The 21,901-nt window shown below is 40.9% G+C and overlaps 1 protein-coding gene across 1 annotated transcript; it reads left to right on the top strand.

Moving 5' to 3' along the window:
• Positions 1-2,729: 2,729 nt before the first annotated feature.
• On the top strand, positions 2,730-21,691 carry LOC134539644 (homeobox protein MSX-2-like). Its single transcript, XM_063381831.1, has 4 exons — positions 2,730-2,751; positions 12,038-12,186; positions 16,126-16,262; positions 21,442-21,691. Exons 1-4 carry the CDS (start codon positions 2,730-2,732, stop codon positions 21,689-21,691), a joined length of 558 nt encoding a protein of 185 aa, XP_063237901.1.
• The last annotated feature ends 210 nt before the right edge of the window (positions 21,692-21,901 follow it).

Genomic DNA, 21,901 nt, shown 5'->3' with positions numbered 1-21,901 from the left:
TATTTGTGATTCGAATCGCGAGATTCTGATTCGAGAAAATTAGAACTACATAGTTTTAACCTTATAAAAACCTCGGCAACCGGTGTCTTGTAAATTGTACAGATATTTTTCACCCTCTCTCTTTCTCAGTAATTATTCCCCTCTCCAGGGGCGTAGCCAGGGGGGGGGGTTAGGGGTTCAAACCCCCCCTCCCCCTTAGCACCAAATCTTTAATTAATTTCTTATTCATCACTCAAACAAATTTCATATTAAAATTAATAAAATTTTTACCATTACAATATTTAAATTTAAGTACCGAAAACTGCTCAAATAGCACTATTTTACACCTTAAAATCCAAATTTTCCCAGGGGAGGACCCCCGGACCCCCCGCTTAAATACGGGGGGGGGGGGCATGCTTCTTAACACCCCCCATACACGAATCCTGGCTACGCCACTGCCCCCCCTCACACAAACGAGTGCCCGACTGGGGTAGGCTACGCCATCTCACGCGAGACCGTCGGCGCAGCACAACATGGCAACAGCGCCCCAGTCGTAACTCAGGAGAGACACGTTGTCGCTGCCAGCCGCGGCAGACACATGTAGGAGTCTCTGCTCGGAGCCCGAAGGAAAAACACATCATTCACATACCCCTGGTCAAACGCCTGAATCAACCGGCTTTCGTGCATCTTTTGAACTCAACATTTTGATGTTACATTTTCACGTTGTCTCGTAAAACTTCATTCTTTCCCTCAATGAGGTTTTTCGCTCGTACAGGTGATTGTCTAGTATACCTAATCTGAAAGGTTGATTGGGATAGGTACAGCGACATACAGAAATACTCTTTAATCGTGGAAGTGTATAACACCTCGCACGATTGTGATTTTTATGTGTAACATCTTAGCTCTCAGTTATTTCGTGAATGGAACAAACGTGTGTAACCACAGTGCTGCCATCTGTGGAAGACTCGGAAATCTCGAAAAGATGACGGACCCGCGTAATTCATAGATATGTATATACTGCTTTCGCGAACACCGCAGAAATTACCCCGCGCATAGGTATTAAATAATATAACTTTATAGTAGTTCAACTATCCTTTAGTAATTTGTAATAATTTATAAAAAATGACAACTTAAAAAAGGGGGTTGTCTGTAAAGTCGGTTTACGGACGATAATTTTACGTGATAAACGTCATAAGAAAACATTGATGAAAAATTGCATACTTTTTTAATTTTCAAATATTATTTACAGTTTTTTTTGCAAATATAATTTAAATAATTTGTTTAAATATAATCACGAACAATTAGCTATAGAAATAAACTGAAATCAAATCAACGTCAATAAATTGTTAATTTGAAATGACGAAATTAGACAAATAAATAAAAAAATTTAAATTGCTGCTTTTAAAAGGATTTTCTCGCACGGTGGTTGGCCGGTTTTTGAACGCTCGGATCAGGCGGAACGTGACAATGAGTCATGCTTTTTCGTGCGTGCAGCCGGCATTCATCGATTTATAAGACGTTATCACGTCAAAAAAGTTAGAATGTTAGAATCCTGGCATTACAACCATTAGTTAACTTTGAAATGTAGAGATAGCACAGCGTTCGTCAATCCGTAGACACACAAATAATTGTTAGCCTGCATATAGGTATTAAAATGAAAAGAATTTCGTGACGGAACATTTTACTGTTATTTCTTACATGTTGAATCAGCTCGATAAGATTAAGGTTTATTTGTAGGAAATTATTACAGACTGATTTCTGCCGAAGCAAAAACAAATATACAAACATACTTACTTAGTGTTGTAACATGTGATTTTTAAGTGAATCGGGTTTTTATATTTAATTCTTGCGAGCTCTTCGTTAAATTTCGTGTCCGAGTTTCGTATTATAAGTGTATTTGCAACGCAAGAACACGTTACCAAGAGGTTAGATGTCACACATCCCTGGCGAGTACTGAAAGACTCCCTCACAAGTTTTTGACGTGACAAAGTCTAATAAATCGATGAACGCCGGCTGCACGCACTAAAGTGTCCCGTTACGCACATTGTCCCGTTACGCTCATTGTACGCTTGCGCCGCATCTATCTTTACTTAAAATATGGAATGTAGAAACACAAGTCGAAACACAAGCGGTTGAAAATTGGCCAAAGCTTGCGTTGCATTTTGACGTGACAACGTCTAATAAATCGATGAACGCCGGCTACACGTACGAAAAAGTGTCCTGTAACGCACATTGTCCCGTTACGCTGTGTCCCGTTACGCTCATTGTACGCTTGCGCCGCATATATCTCTCTTCCACTCGATTGTAACAACCATCGATTTGACTTTTTCGAGGCACATTAAACTTGAAACACTCCCATTCGTTTCCTACTTTTCCCATCATCGTCCTATCCTTAACAGAATAACACAGATTGGAAGAAGTTAAATAGCAAACATGTATAAAAGTTATAGTTAACATAATCTGTTATTTAAAGTAATAAACATATTTTAATTAATGAGTGCAAATAAAAGTAAATGTATCAATTAAATTGTAGATTTAATTTCACTCCTTCTTTGTATCCATACAAAATAGTGATAATTCAATAAAAAATGATTCAATTTTATTCATAAAAGTATGCAATCATTTCATCAATGTTTTGTTATGACGTTTTCACGTTAAACTATCGTCCGTAAACCGACTTTATAGACAACCAATTTTTTTTCTTCTTATTCTGACCGCGAAGATGCACGAGCGAACGGCGAACTCCGGACATGTTCGGGACCGAACACGGGGGTAAGTGAATCGTATACCTTTTCGGCGTCCGAACGTCGTCGGGGCGCGTGTTGATTTACGTCCGGCGATAATTTTCACGACTCGCCGGTCGTTCCTAAGAGCTGGCTCATCGCGCATATCCCCCCCCCCCCCTCACCATCCTTTGCTCTCTTACCAAAACATACTCGCGTTCACCGCTAATTGGGCGGAAGAGCGCGATGTATAAATACCTGCGCCGCGATCGCAGCGGTGTTGCCAAACGTACCAGGCATCGGTACGTGCACTAGAATTACTACCGTGTAGGTGTTGTGTACGAGAACCGTTTTCCTGGCGGTACGAACATAAAACAAAAACAACAAAAAAAAAAGGGGGGGTTGTCTATAAAGTCGGTTTACGGACGATAAATTTTACGTGATAACGTCATAAGAAAACATTGATGACAAATTGCATACTTTTTAATTTTCAAACATTATTTACAGTTTTTGCAAATTTAATTTAAATAAATTGTTTACATATAAAAAAAGGAACAATTAGTTAAAAAGCCCGCCTTAACCTGATTGATATTACAGAAGATTTTCTCGCACGGTGGTTGGCCGGTTCTTCACGCTCGGCTCAGGCGGAACGTGACAATGAGTCATGCTTTTTCGTGCGTGCAGCCGGCGTTCATAGATTTATAAGACGTTATCACGTCAAAAATGTGAGCGAGTATTCCAGATGTTACACTTCTAACCTCAGTAACGAGCAAATTCATGTGTTCTCATGTTGCAAATACACTTAAAATACGAAATTATGAGCACGAAATTTAACGTAGAATTATTTTTAAAAAGCTAAACTTAATAAATATACGCAAACAGTGGTTTTAACTACATTCCTGGACGCGAATCACATGAATTTTCCGGACCCGCCACTAGAATTCGCTGCCGGAGCAGCTACATCGACTATCAAATCATGAGATTCGCAGAACGATGTTTTAAACTATATAATGAAAGGGCTCCGATAAAAGCGAAAAAAGTATTTAAAAAAATTAATTAAACCCCTGCTTTGGACCCGATTTTCGACAAGGAGTTTTATTAAAATGCCAAAAAACTTTGGTCTAAAAACCGTTTTGATACGACCAACCATAACTGCAAGGGGTGGAAAAACACACCATAAAATTCGTTCAAATCGTTTGTATTTGTATGAAACAATTTTTGATAAGCCGAACCATTACTGCAAAGGGTTGAAAAAAAGAAAAAAGGAGGTAGAAATTAAAAATTATTCATAAAATCACTATTAAATCCATTCCTTTTTTTATTGCAAAACCTAAAAATATTCTCTACAACTTTCGACATGATGGGAGAGGGTCGCATTTATTGTGTGCTTTGGCAATTGGTGCCATGATTGAAGCCCTACCTTAAAACTATGCTAGGTTGGGCCCAGGTAAAACCTGCATAGGCACAGGGAAAACCCTGGGCTCATTCACGCGGGGTGTAAGTTTGCACGCACAAAGTGTATGAAGATACAGGCGACAGAGGATGGTCTGGATTAAGAGTCGGCCAGAGCAGAAGAGAGAGAGTCGGGGACGCACCACAACGCCGAACGTACAATAACGCCGAAAACCATAACGCCGAAAACCATAACGCCGAATGCCAAATTGCCTACACCGCCGAGAGCTAGAAAACTGCTGTGCGCCACAACGCCGAATTACCACAACGCCGAAATACATTAACGCCGAAAAATGTCATTGCAGGACTGCCACAAAGGTTAGGTTAGGTTAGGCTAGGTTAGGCTAGGTTGTGGTATTTTGGTGTTAAGATACATTTAAGAAACACATACAAATTCATTCAGTTGTTTTTCATTTTGCTCCTGTGGCCCCCCCTTCCCGCAGCAACATTTTTCGGCGTTACTGTATTTCGGCGTTGTAATACACAGCAGTTTTCTAGCTGTCGGCGTTGCGGTCAATTTGGCATTCGGCGTTATGGTATTCGGCGTTATTGTACGTTCGGCGTTGTGGTATTTCGTCGTTGTGGTAACGACCCGAGAGAGTCTACCACGCGCGGAGTTGGGAACTTGGACGCGTGGTCCGCTTTCGTATTTCGTATCCATTGTTGGATTTATGACCAGGGGCGCTCGCACCCTGGGTCTTGAGTGGCTAAACTGGCCACTCACTCCGCTGCCAGTCAGCACCTACAACTAGAGAAGAAAGAAAAGTAGGAAAACTCAAATACTAGACACTTGATCATGATACAGTGGATATGTGGTCTGACGAAATTGAATTCGTCAGAATTAAGCTCAGATTTGTTCGTCAGAACATAGTGGTTTCAGTGCACGCAACGTTTTAACCCATAGGCGATGCGTTTTTTTCCCCTTGAAAGTCCAAAATTAAAGTAGATATTTATATTATTAATAAGTATTGAAAACTTTTAATATGGTTCAGTGCAGTATATTCTAAGAAATACAGAAGTAAAAAAAAATCGTAAAGCTTAAATTAAAGTTTCACGGTAAAAAAAAAGATAAACTTGAACCTATTAGAACAACACAAAATATAATAAAAATGATACTTACTACTTGTGCCCATTTCTCCAGCAATTATATCCTACTTCCGCTGAGAAAGGGCTCTGTTTTGGTATGTTTTTCTTACACAAACACTTGTTTTCAAATACAAGACTAATTAATTTTTCCACATCCATTGTTGTGACCTATTGGTAGGGACAGGCATTTTTCGCGAATAAATCTGAACGCCTATTAGTTTGCTACACGGTATACCAGCACCAGCGGTTTATTCCTTGTGACTGGAAGCTGTGTGCGAGAGAAGTCGTTGCCTTATTTGACGGAGCCACTCAGGACGCGTTTGATTCCGCACTGAATTACTATCATTGGTGTTGTAACAATCGACATGCATGCGAAATAAACTCACCCAATCACGAAACACCGACAATGCTACAGTGTTTTAACTTTTAGCTAGTCTCGGAATCTTTTCGCGAAATCTGCATGCCCCTACCGATTGGTTAACCTACAACACGCACGTGGACGTCACAACGAAATGCGAAAAAAAAAAAAAAAATCAAACTGGTTCGAACGACCAACTAGTTCTGACGTGTTCGTTCTCGTAGTCTCTGCAGAGGCGGTTGCAGGCAGTATAAACACTCTCATTTCATTCGCATTGTCTGATTGTCCAGACGAACTCGTTGCAAACCTCTTTACGTCGGAACACGCATTCACTGTAACCGCAGCATTTTGCAGCCGAGGCGTGAGTGCACTTTTCTACAAGTTAGACGTGATATAATATATAAAAAAAACTTAATTTAGTTTCTTTTTTATTTAAATAATTCAGACCGCTAAAGATGCACGACCGAGCGGCGAAACGTACGAGGGGCTGATCGGGGGTGTGTGAATTACGTTCGGGGAGGGACTGACCGGGGGTGTGTGAATCGCAAGGCTTCCCATGCAGCGGCGCGAATCGGTGTGAACGCCCCCCACCCCCTCCTTTTTTTTCCCTCACGTCACGCACCACTGTAAATATTTATAAACATTTTTAATGAGTGCGATGTCGCCGGGAGTATTTTGTTAGTAATATATGAGTCTCGCGGTGCTGGAAGATGACGGGGAAGGGGTTGGGAAAAAAGGAAGATGGGGGGGGGGGGGGGGAAGGGAAGAAGGAAGGAGAGGAGTTACCGAAATAGGGCTCGTGAACTGTCCCCGAACGCGCGCTAACCCCATTTTACCCTCGCGTCGTTCGGGCCGGCGGACTTTATTTTTAAAGCACCGCATAAGTGGGAGCGACGCCGTTAAATCCTTCCGCTGAAACATCGCCTTGCTTTTACACTCTCCCCCCGCCCCCCCCCCCCCCCCCTCCCCCACAACCCCCTTTCGCATGCACCCTCTTGTTGCTTTCCGCTCGGTCGAAGATCTCGCTTCGCCGTCGCAAAACAACGTATTCCTTAGGCGTCAACGGTAGAGCCACGGAATTTTCGCGCATTCATTTAGTCGCAAGCTAGAATGCAAACCTCCACACTGTGTCGCACTGTGTTCGTGATTGGACCGCAGTTATCTGGACACGCCCCTCTACGACCGTGAGCCAACGATGACCAGCTAGGAGAGAAGTAAGCGAATCAGGTAGTGCCAATTAACAAGTATAAAACTGTTCTCGCTAAGAAATCGACCAATGGGAAAGTAAACATGGGTCGAGCACACCGATAACTTTGAATTCTATCCTGAGGCCAGAGGAATCCGCGAAATTTCCGGGACTCTAGTCATGGGTAATCAAGAGGAATCACAACTTCGTGAGACACAACTTTCGCTTGGACAAATCGCCATTGAGAGACACGCAACCACGCCGTTTAGGACACCTCAAGCTTTCATCGTTCATTAAAATACAGCTTTAAAAAAACCCGCATCCCTATTCCTTTGTCATGTACTTACACCTATCAACCATCTTGTGTTAATACGTATAATTTTCCAAAGGAAATACTAGATTTCCTTATAAAGCAAATAAAATCTGACCTGAATTTTAATGAATGATGTTTTTTTTTATCAGAATACCAACCACAAACGTAAGGATCTTATATAATCACTTATATTTCATGTTAATTAATTTAATTATGTTGTACACTTATGAATGATGTATCAATCATACTTGGAATAGTTTTTTTATGTGTCATGTGGTGATGGCATTCAAATATTGACCTAGTGTTTAATAGTAAGTTTTTTTTTTACTTTAAATATTTTATAGTTTTTTTTATCATTCACCTCAAAATTTACCACGATTGCATTTTTGCATTTGATGTTCCATTACAAATTTCACCATCAAATATCGTTAAAAAGGATCGCAATTGTCCACAGTATTGTGATCGCTTACGCAACAATTATACAGCTCTATTGTTTGGTGAACATTTGGTGACAAAATTAGCGATAGAACAACAAATGCAAAAAAATATTTTGATGAATCTATAATAGCAGCTCTTCGAACCGAAGTAACGCCACGAAGAAATGACGTAATAAAGCATGGCAAATTTTTCGACAAGTTCTAGGATTGACATAGAAGTTTTCCTTTTAGTTCCTAAAAACATTTACAATAAGGTTTTTTTAAGCAAAAAACTACCTTTTATATACAATGAAATATGCTTATATTATATATGATTGATTTAAAATCATGTGTACAATTCACGAAATACTAACAGTGAAACAGTTTGAAATACTAGCCCCCTCGAGATTGTACCCTCGAGACATAAGGCTGCCAAAATGCCGCGCTCCCAAACGGCTTAACGTCATTTTTACAACCCGCGATCCCACCCTCTGCTGAAAAATCACCGAGGCGGGAGTGGGGAAATTTATTATCTTTGGTAGCGCGACTCCGCCGCGTGTCTTAATTCACGCGCCTCGGGACAGTTTTGTGTTATAAATAGCTGGTCCTAGCTCGCAGGCCCGACTTGTATTTTTTTTCTCTCCTTCTTCTTCCTTGAAAAAAAAAAAAATGACGAACGGCCAATTATCTCCGAATTGAATCAAACGCGGCGAGCTAACTGAGTATCATAGCCACTTTTTTACCTCCCCCCTTCTCACTCTACCCCTCTCCGTGTATTTAAGGGGACAGGGAGAATTAGTTCTGCGGTATTTCTGAATATCCGCCCACGAGAAGATTCAGGAGATAATAAAAACTGGTGGGAAAGGGGGTGATGGTGGTTTAGAAGAGGCGCTAAGCCAGAAAGCAACTACGTCGCGAGCAGTTAGCCATTAAATCTAAACGCGACAATAACGAAGCGCGACGTATACGGCGTGTCCCCATAATTCAACGTCAAGCCGAGAATAGTTGAAAGGCGAGTAAGTTACAGTGCTGATTCCAAAAAACTAATAGTTATACGCAATTTTGTGAAAAGTTTTCAAATCACCTTCCTGTGCCAAATTATTATTTACCGTGACTAATTTTTTTCCTACGCAATATTAAATAACCGTACTATAGAAAACATTAAATTTCGTATACTTATAGAAAAAAATATTTATTTGGATTATCTATGCAACATTCTAATCGGGCGTATTTGACTAGTCATACTGAAACAAAAAATAATTTGATAAGTTAGCAAGTTATTTGAAAATATGGCTAATTAAAGTACAACTTTAACAATTTTTTTGGGCTGTGTGATTAGTTAAAGCTACACGATTAAAAAATCGTTAACGCATAAGTCGGGTAAAAAAAATATATTTTCCCGCCGAAAGTACAGCATGTTTGATTTTATTTTAAAATGTTATCAATAGTAGAAAACGAAAACACTATATTAATTATTATTTTTTTTTTAGTTCAGAGCCATAATTTACCACATTAACTGTTCTCGGGTTGACGTTGAGTTATGGCTAGAGACCTGCAAAATTCGCGATTTCAAATCCCTAAAGGATAAGACTCCATGATCCTCTATGCACTCGTGCAAATTACATCTGCTGATTGGTTACCGACTCGTAACACCTGTTGACTGGAATGATCGTGATTCGCTAATTGTTCTGTTAAATATTTTCCATTGGCCCAGAGTCCTTCAGATGAACTGTGGCCCAATCACTGAAGCAAAATAATGTCAAAAGTATTTGGACTCTATCCTATCGCGAAATGAATCCGCGAATTTTACAGGTCTCTAGTTATGGCACACGCTGTATACGAAGCGCCGGGCGGAAGATGTAGGTATCTGGCTGGGACCGCGACGCCGAAATAAATTCTCGAGCGCTGTTCGGGTCAATAAGGACGAACATGTCCAGATGTTCTCAGCGCGAGGTTTAACTGGACAAAATAAAGTTCAAAATACCACGAGATATGCTACACATTCACCGTGTTAAAATTATTATTATTTTTTCATTTTCCAGAGATAGATGCTATTCGTTTGTGTTACTGCCAAAACTAAAATTGAATTTACGCGTATTCTTGACAAATGTGTTTTTCTTTTACGGGACTTTACGTTTTTGTCGTGAATGAGATCATTACAGACGGCGCCCGCCGTTTATCTGACAAACTTTGCGGATCCTTTATATATATATATATATATATATATATATATATATATATATATATATATGTATGTATATATATATATATATACATACACACACATACATACATACATACATACATACATACATATATATTCACTGGGATCGCTCCCAATGAAAATGGGAGTTTGGAGACCTACCCCGGAAGGTCTGAAAAATTAAGTTTCAAGCCATCCTGAAACTTAAGTTTTGTCGATGGTATTGCCAGTTTTTTTTTTTTTTTTTTTAGAAATCTCGATATTACTTATTAGTTTTTTACATGCCTACCAACAGTATAATAAATTTTAGGATAGGCACAGCACAGGTGGGAATATAACAAGGAAAACATACATGATGCGTAGAGACCCGCAAAATTCGCGGTTTCGATGGCCTTCAGGATAGACTGCACATACCCCTGTACACTCGGGCAAATAACGCAAGTTCGTTGGCTGCCGACTTGTAAGTCGTCTCAGCTGGTATGTCTGTGATTCGATCCTTCTTTGGTTGAGGGTTTCTAACTGGTTGAGATTCGTCCAGATGAACAGTAAGCCAATCGCAAAATCATCTAAGCGTTATATGTGTTTGAATTCTAGCCTATCACCGAATGAATCCGCGAATTTTGCAGGTCTCTAATGATGCGGTAATTGCGTAAGCACTGCATACAGGTAGGCGCTGCACGCTCCCACTAAGGGACAACACAAGTCACAAGCAGTACTTGAATGGGGCTCCGAGGCGCGCTATGGTGCCTGTGCGTGGTGTGTGATGGCGGCTTCTGCCTCGGAACCTACATCACCGATGACGTCACGGCGGCCATCTTGGATGACCTTAACATTTGAACTTAGGCCTTGACCTTTAACCTCAGTGCATACATTTTATATAAAGTCTGACCATGGCTACGCCCTTGCAACTGATGATGCTTGTTTCAGTTCAGTGCGAAACATTAATACCTATACTATACCACTCCAACGCAGGTTTACCACCAGAGCCAATATTGTTTATTTTACAATGGCTTTGAAAACCTGAAATCTGCTTTAAACCATTCGTTTTTACATTTAGTTAATTATTTACAGTGTTACATTGCGATTCCTTAAGTTACTTCTGGAAACCCTATTTTTTTTATCATTTATTTGAAAATAATTGTTACATGTATGTATATTTTAAACTGGGAGAATGTAAGGCGCCTAAAGGCGCCGTTGAAAAATGATTAACATAACCCAAAACTTTAATCTATGCTATTAATAGATACTTTTAGCAGCAAGAAATTAAGTGACCACATAATAAGAATATAATATAAAAATTAAAAAGGGCATAACTACAAAAAAATAAATCTGCCAAAATATACCGGGCAGACAAGCATATATTACACATAAAAAAACAAAAACACCACTTTTTTTTTAAATAAAATAATAAACTTCAAAGATTTAAGTATATTTAAAAAGTAAAAACAAAGTTTTTCGAAAGGGTATAAGTACAAAATTCAAAATATCATCAAAATATCCCCAGTGACGCAAATTTAGTTTTCCAATAAAATGTCAAAAGTTTCACCATTTTTTGTTTAGAGCTTAATTTTCTGAAATATAAGCCTTTTTAGTAATTATAGTCATAATTATTCATAATTCATAAGGTAACTAAGGCACCCATTGCAAAATTATGTATATAACCAGCACTTTAATTTAATAATTAAGGCATGTTTCGCTTATGTAGCTGTATTACAAATGTTACTCTATTGTTACACTTTAATTTCCTAATTTATACACAGATATATGGAGTAGGCTAATATTTTTGCTTCATGATATACTTGACTCCAAGGTACACATATCTCTTTGGCGTTACAGAGTCAGTGAGGAGCGAGTAACTATACATAGGATATGATCCACCAATACTGTAATACCTGACGGCGCCCTTGGGGCCTTATCTTCTCCAGAGATTAGGAAAATATACAGATTGAGTATTAAGGTGCGATTCTTGCCGAGGGGGAGGTGAACCCAAAAGGGGCTGGGGATTCCAGTGTAGGCCTACTACACGTACCAATATGGCGGCAGTTTGTTTACAAATGTGTCGGTGTGCCTGTTTTTGAGGTTAAGTTTGAGAAAAATGTCAACCAAGAAGATTCGTTTTGGACTTTTAATACGTAAGCCCTATAAACATGTTAAATCAGAAATATTTTGATCTGACTTTCTTCCGAACAGCTTGGCTACAGTCGTCAGTAAAAAAAGCAGGCTGGGACAGCTGATGCAATTGTAAACAAAAGTCCGCCATGTTGGTGTGGGCAAATCAACAAAATGGCCCTCGCGTCTTGACGGCGGAATGCGTGTTGCAGCGGACGCCGACGAGCGCAGGAAGCGGCCCCGCACCGCCTTCACCGCGGCGCAGATCAAGTCGCTGGAGGCGGAGTTCGAGCGCAACAAGTACCTGTCCGTGGCCAAGCGGCTGCAGCTCTCCAGGAGCCTCAAGCTCACGGAGACCCAGGTGCAGTGGCGTAGCCAGGATTTGTGTAATGGGGGGGGGGGGGGGGTGTTAAGAAGCATGCCGACCACCCCCTCCCCGTATCAAAGCGGGGGGTTCGGGGGGTCCTCCCCCGGGAAAATTTGGATTTTAAGGTGTAAAATAGTGCTATTTTAGCAGTTTTCGGTACTTAAATTTAAATATTGTAATGGTAAAATTTTTACCAATTTTAATATGAAAGTTGTTTGAGTGATGAATAAGAAATTAATTAAAGATTTGGAGCTAAGGGGGGGGGGGGGGTGTTTGAACCCCTACCTCCCCCCCCCCGCCCGCCGGGCTAGGCCCCTGCCCAGGTGCAGCCCCCGGGAGACACAGACACACTCCTCCCATCCCCCAACCCAGCATGTAGACTTCCCGTGCAAGCTCGACTCGACACTTATTTCAACCACGAACCATTGCCGCGCAAGCTTGCAGGCTTTGCCGTGGCGATATTGCTGCAAGCTTTTCATGTGTAAATGTTACCTTGAATCAAGCGAACACACAAGCTTCAAATAAAGCTTGATTCAAGCCTTGTTTCACCGTGAACTATTGTCGTAAGCTTGCAGGCGTCTAATGGATATAGCTACACTAGGGGCACACTAACACTTCATTTTGATTGAATAAAACTTCAACCTAAACCTTCCACAGAAATTCGAACACGGCTTATTACAAAAATTTCCATGAAAACGACCAGCGCTCTGCTGATTCTTCCACCGAACCACCCATATCTGCTGCCATAGAAGACCTTCCAAGGAAACTTCCATCGTGTGATACTTTGAGAGTAATGTTCATTTGCCGCGAAAAAAATATTTGTTTGTGTACGGCCAATTATACATATGGTTGATTCAAACAAATATGTATACATTTGGCCGTAAACAAACAAATATTCTGCCGCAGGAAACATTTGGTTGACCCGACATGTTTGTCAACTCGGCAATAAATTTTGTTACACATGAAATTTGAATATAGCGAGCCAAGGATTTTTTTTACATCAAGTAAATATTTGTTTTGCCATGCACAAACAATTTTTTTTTGCCTCAAACACACTTTTTTATAACTATGTATACAGTTGTTTATTCAAGCAGTCGCGTAAGGTGATCGAGACGCTTGGCTTCGCAACTGTTAAAAATCAAAACGATCGGTTCAAATTTTCGGATGCTGTTGTTTTGAGAGGTTTCTCCATGCCTGGGGCTATTAAGGAGATGTGCTAAGGGTTTAAAGTTAATTTAGGTGACGGGGGAGAGAGAGGGGGGGGGGGGGGGGGGAAAGACGGTAGGGGGTGGGGAAGGAGAAAACGTTGCTTTCTTCCGTTTACGTTCGCTGCGGTCGGGGTGGCAGATGAGCTGTCACTCGGCAAAAATTTATCGGCCGGATAGGCGCCATCCGCGCGGTGTCGGGTTCCAGCAGCGCTCCAAGCGGATGGAACTGGAACCGTTTATCCCTCCCAGCCAATTAAAAAGAGACGAAAGGCCCGCCACGCGACCTGCAACTTCCGGACTGGCTGGCGCCAGCGCTAACACCACCACCACCACCCCTCGCAGAGATGGTGAGAAGGGCGTTTGCGGCTAATTAGCTGCAAGGGTGCTCTATACAGGGTAAGCAACCCCTCCTCGCTTTAAGGGGCCCGCTTCGTCAGGGGTGTATGTGTGTTAGTGAGGCGGGATGATAAGCGCGACGCTCGCTGGTGCTTCCAGCGCGGTATAGCCTCTAAGCGCAAGTGTCTGAACTGGCGCGCATTCGTCTCGTCGTCACAGGATAACTGTGAAATTTGAGCGGTGACCGTAACATTATATGGCGGAGAAATGAAGATAAAGGTGCTATGCAAGCCCCTTAAGTGCTTTCAAGAATCTGTACTGATTGTTTTATGCCTAAAAATTACTCTGAAAACACGCGTTTTAGGCATTTTAACGCATCTAAAAATACAGTTTAAAAACTTAATCCGAAATTAAAAGTACTTTTCGGCCCTCAGCGAACTCTTAAATGCTATTCGTAAATAGGCCCCACTCGGATATCTTGAGTAGTTTTGAAATCGCGTGGTTTTTCCTGAAGCTCTGCACACCGTATGTGTGCCCAGGTAGGCGGGGCCCTTAAACCAGTTTCCACAATGACACCCCAGAACATTCCATCGTCGCGTCTGCTGCTTCCACAAAGCACGGACACGTAACACACGGCAACCAATGAGATTGTAGCTACATCAAGGTTACTATAAACGTTAATTTATTTATAAAGTATATTATGCTTCGGTATCACAGCACGGGCAGAATTCAAGGTGCACATATTACATATATAAACGGCAAACTTACAACAGAACACTTCGACATTCTTAAAACTTGAAACGACAGAGAGTATAAGCGAACATAGCTACGACCGCAGCAAAAATTACTTGGCTTCCGTTGGTTGCACGGAGCGACGTAGACGGAAGAGCTGAGCACTGCCGAGACAAGGCCCGTTACCACGATGGCTCTGAAACGGGCCACGAATCTCCCGAAATATTTCACTGTCTCTACTGCTTCTCATAATGCACGGAAACGTAAAAATGACAACCAAAGAGATTGCATTTCAAGGTTACGAAATATTAATTTAAAAAAAAATTGGTTGTCTGTAAAGTCGGTTTACGGACGATAGTTTAACGTGACGTCATAACAAAACATTGATGAAATGATTGCATACTTTTATGAATAAAATTGAATCATTTTTATTGAATTATCACTATTTTGTATGGATACAAAGGAGTGAAATTAAATCTACAATTTAATTGATAAATTTACTTTTATTTGCTCTCATTAATTCAAATATGTTTATTACTTTGACGAACAGATTATTTTAACTATAACTTTTATACATGTTTGCTATTTAACTTCTTCCAATCTGTGTTATTCTGTTAAGGATAGGACGATGATAGGAAAAGTAGGAAACGAATGGGAGTGTTTCAAGTTTAATGTGCCTCGAAAAAGTCAAATCGATGGTTGTTCCAATCGAGTGGATGAGAGATAGATGCGGCGCAAGCGTACAATGAGCGTAACGGGACAACGAGTAATCCTTTTTCGTGCGTGCAGCCGGCGTTCATGGATTTATTAGACGTCACGTCAAAAAGTATATATTATGCTTCAAAACCACAGCACGGGTAGAATTTACATTTACAATAAAACATACACCACAAAGAGTCAATAATTGAGGAGGATCCAGCTTACACCATTAACATATCTCGCCTAGAGTTATAAAACCGAACTGAAAATTCAAACAGAAACTTGCATACGCTCTAAACAAAAAAATGGTTTCATAGTCTGGGTGATGACAGACTGGAGCATGACATTTCCTCCTCAATTTACTAATCGCTGGTGAATTTACATGGCTTTTCCTGACCAATTCAAAATTCCCTGACTTTCCAGAATTTGACCGTTTCACAACCTTCACTTTCAGGCCCTAATTTCATGTAGCTAGCTCTCTGGGCAGGTAACCTTTAGCTTCCCCCCCCCCCCTTTTTTTTATTGGAAAAAATAAAAAAAAGAGGGTGAAAAAGGGGGGGGGGGGGGAACAAAAGACTATTTTACAAATTCAAGCTTATTTATCATCAGTTTAAAAACAACACATTATGTAATTAAATACTATAGTTTTTCATAGACATAGGCTTTTTATCTTTTCTTCTTCTTTATATCCTTCTGTTGTGCTCTAAGTTGTAGGGTTTGACATGTATTTTTGAAAATCAAAAATCATTACCAAACATTAAAAAACTTTTTTTTTTCCAGTCCCTCAATTTTTTTTTTACGCTCATAACTGGCACTCTGGGTAATGCCTGTTTGTAAATCAGGGGGCCAGTTCATATTTCTCATGGGTTCTTTACAAGAGTGCAAAATTACATTCATTTCCCTACCATGAAGCTGTATCACGTAACCAACAAACTAAAAGCGTTTTCGTTGTCTGCAGATCAAGATCTGGTTCCAGAACCGACGCACCAAGTGGAAAAGGAAGTACACCAATGACCTCGAGGTTCTGGCGCAGCAGTACTACAGTTCCATGGGCGTGATGGCGCCTCGACCCATTTTCGTTGGCGACAGGTTATGGTGGGTGTAACCCGCTTGTGGTCGACTATCAACACCAGGGGCGCAACAACAGGGGGAGGGGGCAAGGGTATTTTGCCCCCTCTCTGAAACCTTGAAGTGGGGGCAAACCGGGGCGAAGAAAGTGCTGTGTTATCAATTTTTAGATGATAAAACTGCTTAAATAACACCATTTTCCACCTTGAAATACAAATTTTCCCGGGGGAGGTCCCCCGGACCACACGGATTCAGTAGGGGGGGGGGAATCGATGATTCTTTATAAAAAGACATATTAACCCCCCCCCCCCCCCCTGGAAGTTTAGTTGTTGCGCCCCTGATCAACACGAACGTAAAACATACTGCACTGTGTGTAAAAAACTGGCGAGGTGAAATAAAGGTTTGAAAGTATTCAAAAATGTTGAATTTGAATAATTCAATAGGTACTCAACCAGTTTTTTGAATAAAATATTTATTAAACAATTCATTATCAATCAATCTTATTATAATCAATCTTATAATCTTATAATAGCCAATAAAAGTTTTGATCTACTAGCTGTCTCTGATGTCCGCAACTCAAGCCACCACTTATCAGAGGTTCTGATTTGTTTTCTGCAACAAAGCACGTATTTGTAACAAGCAATCTATCATTAGGATTTAAAAGTACACAAAAAAAAAACCTCTCTACTTTGATATATACAACTAGTTGGATAACAAAATAATTATTTTTAAACTTAAAATAAAATGTAATTGGTTTAATTACCTGCTCTATGACAAGAATTAATACACATGTGGATATGTGATACATAAATATAAAACGTGAAATACTCTACTGTATTGAAGACTGACAGTCACTGTAAATACTGAGCAAGATAAAAACATGAGCAGCACAGTCAAGGTCAACAAATATCCAAATCAATCAAAACAATTTTGAATGTAAGTAGATTGATTGGTGAAAGATTACAGAATATACAGAACTGAATAATACTAAAATAAAGCTTGTATATCTTTTTAATATTAATAAGGCTCTAACCCCTACCCAATTCCTAATCAGGTCATCAAAGAATACAATATAGGTAACTGGTAACTCTAATCAGGATGTCATAACACTTCCAGGACACATGGGTAGATACACCGTAGCTAACACAAGTATCGGTTTCCAAGATTATTACTAAGACAATATATAATTCAAACCAGAACTTGAAAATAATTCATCACATCATCCTAAAGCATGTTCAAAACCAGCTGTGTTTACCTTTGACACAGCCAGAAAACAAATAATAGACAACAATTAATAACAAATACATAGTTACCAAACACTATAATAGAGGCACTAGCTAAGTTATGAGTTTACGTTTCGTTTCAAATTCATAAGACGGAACTACAATTCTGAAACTTGCTTGGCGAGTGAACCAATTAATAAATTATTATTTGCCCTGTGAGTATAGCATCCACCAACGAATGACTCGATGGATAGATTGGTTACTTAAAACCGCAGGACTGTACGTGCTAACCAAACAGTTGTATCATAAAGTAATGTTACTTCTGCTAGGGTGACCAAGAAAATTACTTGTTGAAAGGCTTTTACTGAGTTCATGCTAAACACTATGAAGTGTCGGCTACTTTATTGTGAACTTGACTGTTCGGTAACTTTATATTGTGTATATCTTGACATTTGTTGTTGTTTGAGCTTGGACATATCTAAGTATATTTGGGCTATTTTTCTTGCTTGTGTGTGCTGCGTTGCGGAAGAATTTCTCATAGCAAGCTGTGCTCCAGACACTGAAGAAAACAAAAGACAGTCTACTCAAGATGGCCGCCTAAGCACATGTCTGTGCTAGGCGCTGCTTCAATTTTATCGAATAATTTTGTTGAAAGTTTTCGTTCCCGTTGTCATGGAACATTGACTCTTCGATGAATCTTGCCGCCGAGTGGTACGGCACATAAAATAGCTTTGTCACTCGCCTTAAAAGACCCTGCCGCCGGGCCTTGCTGGTTGCTCCAGCGGCGTCGACTCCGGAGCTTATATTTCTCCTGACTCCTCCGTTGTTGACACCTTAAGGTTGGCAGCCCCTGTATTGGAACCTCCGGGTGCATCTGATCCTCGCAGCGCCGTCTCCTTGCTGATGCCAACTCGCTAGGCTCCAGGAACTGACTCAGCGAGCCAGTCCACAGGTGGTACCGAGTACACCACGGGGAAAGTCCAACTCCCTGCAGTTGTTATGTCACTTGCTGGGTCTTCCGTGGGGTGTCTGCAAGGATGTGCTTCCACAAGTGTCTGGTTCTCCAACCACATCCTTTAGACCGCTCGCTCAGTACATACTCGCTGGTGCGGGATTCCAACCAGCGACCCAACTCTGACATTTAACCCTTGCCGTCACGCCGAGCATACTCCCTCGTGGATCCCCACTTCAGCAGGCGACTCGTAGCTTTTGTTCCCGACGCCTAGTTCACAATTGATGATGACCCGGTGCCACTCAGAGTCTGACAGCTCCTGCACACAAGGCGACCAAGTCGTGGCAGCCAGAATCACACAAACTGCATCATTGGCGGCCAGCTGGACTAGTTAGCAAGCAGTTGTAACCACCTTCAAGTCTAGCCGCCTGGGTCTTTCAATAGTTGACATATCCTCTCAGTCACTGTGACTGGTCGCTTAGAGCGCACGACCCGAGAGGCGCGGAGAGTTTAAAAAACTGTGCTTCGGGCTCTATACATATACCCTGAGCACGGGCATATGTGCTTCAATCTTAGAGAATATTCAACCACCGACCAGGTGCCAAACACACTCACAGACCAAGGGCTTGGGTTTAACTGTGTCATACAGGAATCGCTCACTGAGCCACAATCAGGTTTCAGCGCAAAACGTACCGGAAACAGGTGTAACAGCCATGCACACCATTACAATTTCATTGCAAATATGTTTACTTACAACTCCACATGAGTAATGCCCAATTCACACATAAACAGATCACCTCAAGTAGACAGAGCAGAAATTTGAAAAGCCAAGACGACATCTCGGGAAAGGCTATCTATCATAGGTCCTTTGAATGATTATCGCAAAAGGAAAGATTGATTAAACATAACATCTTGGACATTATGTCGTTGCTGGTTACTGGTGGTTGTCGTAGTAAAAACACAGCTGCAACTTTCTCTCTGCATTTTAAAACAAAAGATAACAGCTATTTCTCAGTGTGTTTATGTATACAGCGAAACCCCTTATTTACGTTACCGTTATTTACGTTTTCCCGTTATTTGCACTATATTCTTCAGGTCCCGTTTGGTTCCCATATAGTCCAATACAATACTTTCCCGCGAATTACGTCTCAAAAATCGAATCAATCCCGCTATTTACGTCACGTAACAACCATAAACAACCAGAAAATACCGTGGAGCTAGTAGGCAATGAACATTTTAAATAGCAAAATATACATATTTTATAACATGAAAAGTTGCTTTTATTTCTAAACATGTAATAATTTAAGCCTAGGCGTGTAAAAGTACGAGTAATTATAGCAGGAGACAATCTAAAATGCACGAGGGAAAAACGTAAACTCATGAATGTACAAACATGGCTGCTTGTAAGTTCTGATACTGTATTTATGTCACAACTTAGCCGAAATACTGGTACGAGACATAAACTTCACGAGATAAAATGAGCGGTGTCTTGGTAACTGTTTTATACGTCTTTTATAATTTGGGAAGTGTTGTACAGTTGACGCCATATTTTTTAAACTAACCATTTATATCTGGGGATCGTAAATAATTAATTATTGGTATCAAGACATCATGATAAACGTAAACTTGAACATGTCACGGCAGCGAGAAAACTGGTGCGTATACCAATAAACTGGTATTAGAACTGGATAAAATTGGTACACGGGAGGTGGAGCTTATATTTTTTTCCGCTAGGCTCGCATCTATTGGTTGGCGGCTGATGGCGTCATGAGTCTGGGCGGAGCATAGAGTGCGCATGCGCCGCCGCGTCGTTACAGCAGCTGACCGAGTACAATGACCTTTCTCCGCGTTTGGCGCGCTATTGACGGTAAATATTCAACAATTTGCGGCCTTTTCTTAAAAAAATTTTTACTGTGAGCAATGTGTATGTAGCCCGTATTTGTTATAAACCCTGCCGGTTGCAACTGTATTTATAATTTGGAGAGGCAAATAATCTTGAACAGCCAAAAAAGCAAGCAGAAGAAAATTTCAAATTTATTTTTAGGAAGTAATCAGAAAAACATTTTGGCTTTCATTCTTTTTTTTTATTTTTGTCAAATGTGGTAAATTAATAATGGATTAAATACTAAAGTAAAATTTGTTGTTAGTGTGTTTGTACCTGCATTGTAGTATGTGCTATTAAACAAAAGGAAAAAAATTCTAAATAAGGTAAACTGTACTCCTTTTTATACTTTTCCCTTTATTTACACTTTCCCGCTTTTTACACTTTTTTACTTTGTCCCCATGAAAAGTGCAAATAAGGGGTTTTGCTGTATTTAAGTTGTCAATTCCTGAGGTTTTTTTTCATCATGACAGCCACGTAAACCAGCGATGGTGTATGTCCAAGATATTATGTTAAGGGGCCCGCCTCGTCAGAGGTGTATGTGTGTTAGTGAGGCGGGATGATAAGCGTGACGCTCACTGGTATTTCTAGAGCGGTATAGCCTCTAAGCGCAAGGCTCTGAACTGGCGCGCAGTCTTCTCGTCGTCACAGGATAACTGTGAAATTTGAGCGGTGACCGTGACATTATATAGCAGGGAAATGAAGATAAATGTGTAATGCAAGTCCCTTAAGTGCTTTCAAGAATCTGTACCGGTTGTTTTACATCAATTACTCTGAAAACACACGTTTTAGCCATTTTAACTCTTCTAAAAATACAGTTTAAAAACTTAATCCGAAATCAAAAGTACTTTTGGGCCCTCAGCGAACTCTTAAATGCTTTTCGTAAGCAGACCCCACTAGGATATATTGAGTAGTTTTGAAATCGCGTTGATTTTCCTGAAGCTCTGCGCACCGTCTGTGTGCCCGGGTAGGCGGAGCCCTTAAAACTTAAAGTTAATGAATGATAAACAAACTTATTTTGGTGTTTAAGTGGCCAGCCATTATCGACGCAGCACTTTCAATGAGCCATAAAGTCGGAAGACAGGATTTATGTATCTATTTGCTGGTAAACGGACAAGATGCAAGCCTGGCCGTGTGGACGGTGCGCAGGTTCTTCAACTACCCGCACCACGGCCAGCCAGGACTCAACGCCCCGGCCCTTCTGCCCGCCGGCTACCTGCAGCCCCACCAGCCCCCGGTGCTGTCCCCCCTGCTGGGGCCCCCGCCGCCGCCGCCGCACTTCCTGCAGGCCGGCCAGCCGCTCCCCAGCAACGTGCTGCCGCACTGCTACCAACCCCCGCAGCACCCCGGCGAGGAGTACGCGCCACTGCGGGTACACTCGCCCGACGCGCAGACGTGACGACGCCCGGGCTCTCGCCAGGTCACGTTCTCTTTGATGGCGAAGCATCCCAAACACAAACTAACTCTATACGTGTAATAACATAATAACATGCTTGCATTTAGAAGTGTACCAGTATACATAAAAACATCTTTTAAACAAGTTCCCATTTGTTTTCCTTTATTATATTTGTGATATCTGCGCGGCATCTTTAGCGAAGTAGTACATACA

The sequence above is a fragment of the Bacillus rossius genome, chromosome 15, assembly GCF_032445375.1.
Source record: "Bacillus rossius redtenbacheri isolate Brsri chromosome 15, Brsri_v3, whole genome shotgun sequence".
Lineage (NCBI taxonomy): Eukaryota > Metazoa > Arthropoda > Insecta > Phasmatodea > Bacillidae > Bacillus > Bacillus rossius.
Note: the sequence above shows the minus strand (reverse complement) of the source record. Positions and strands in the feature narration are given on the sequence as shown.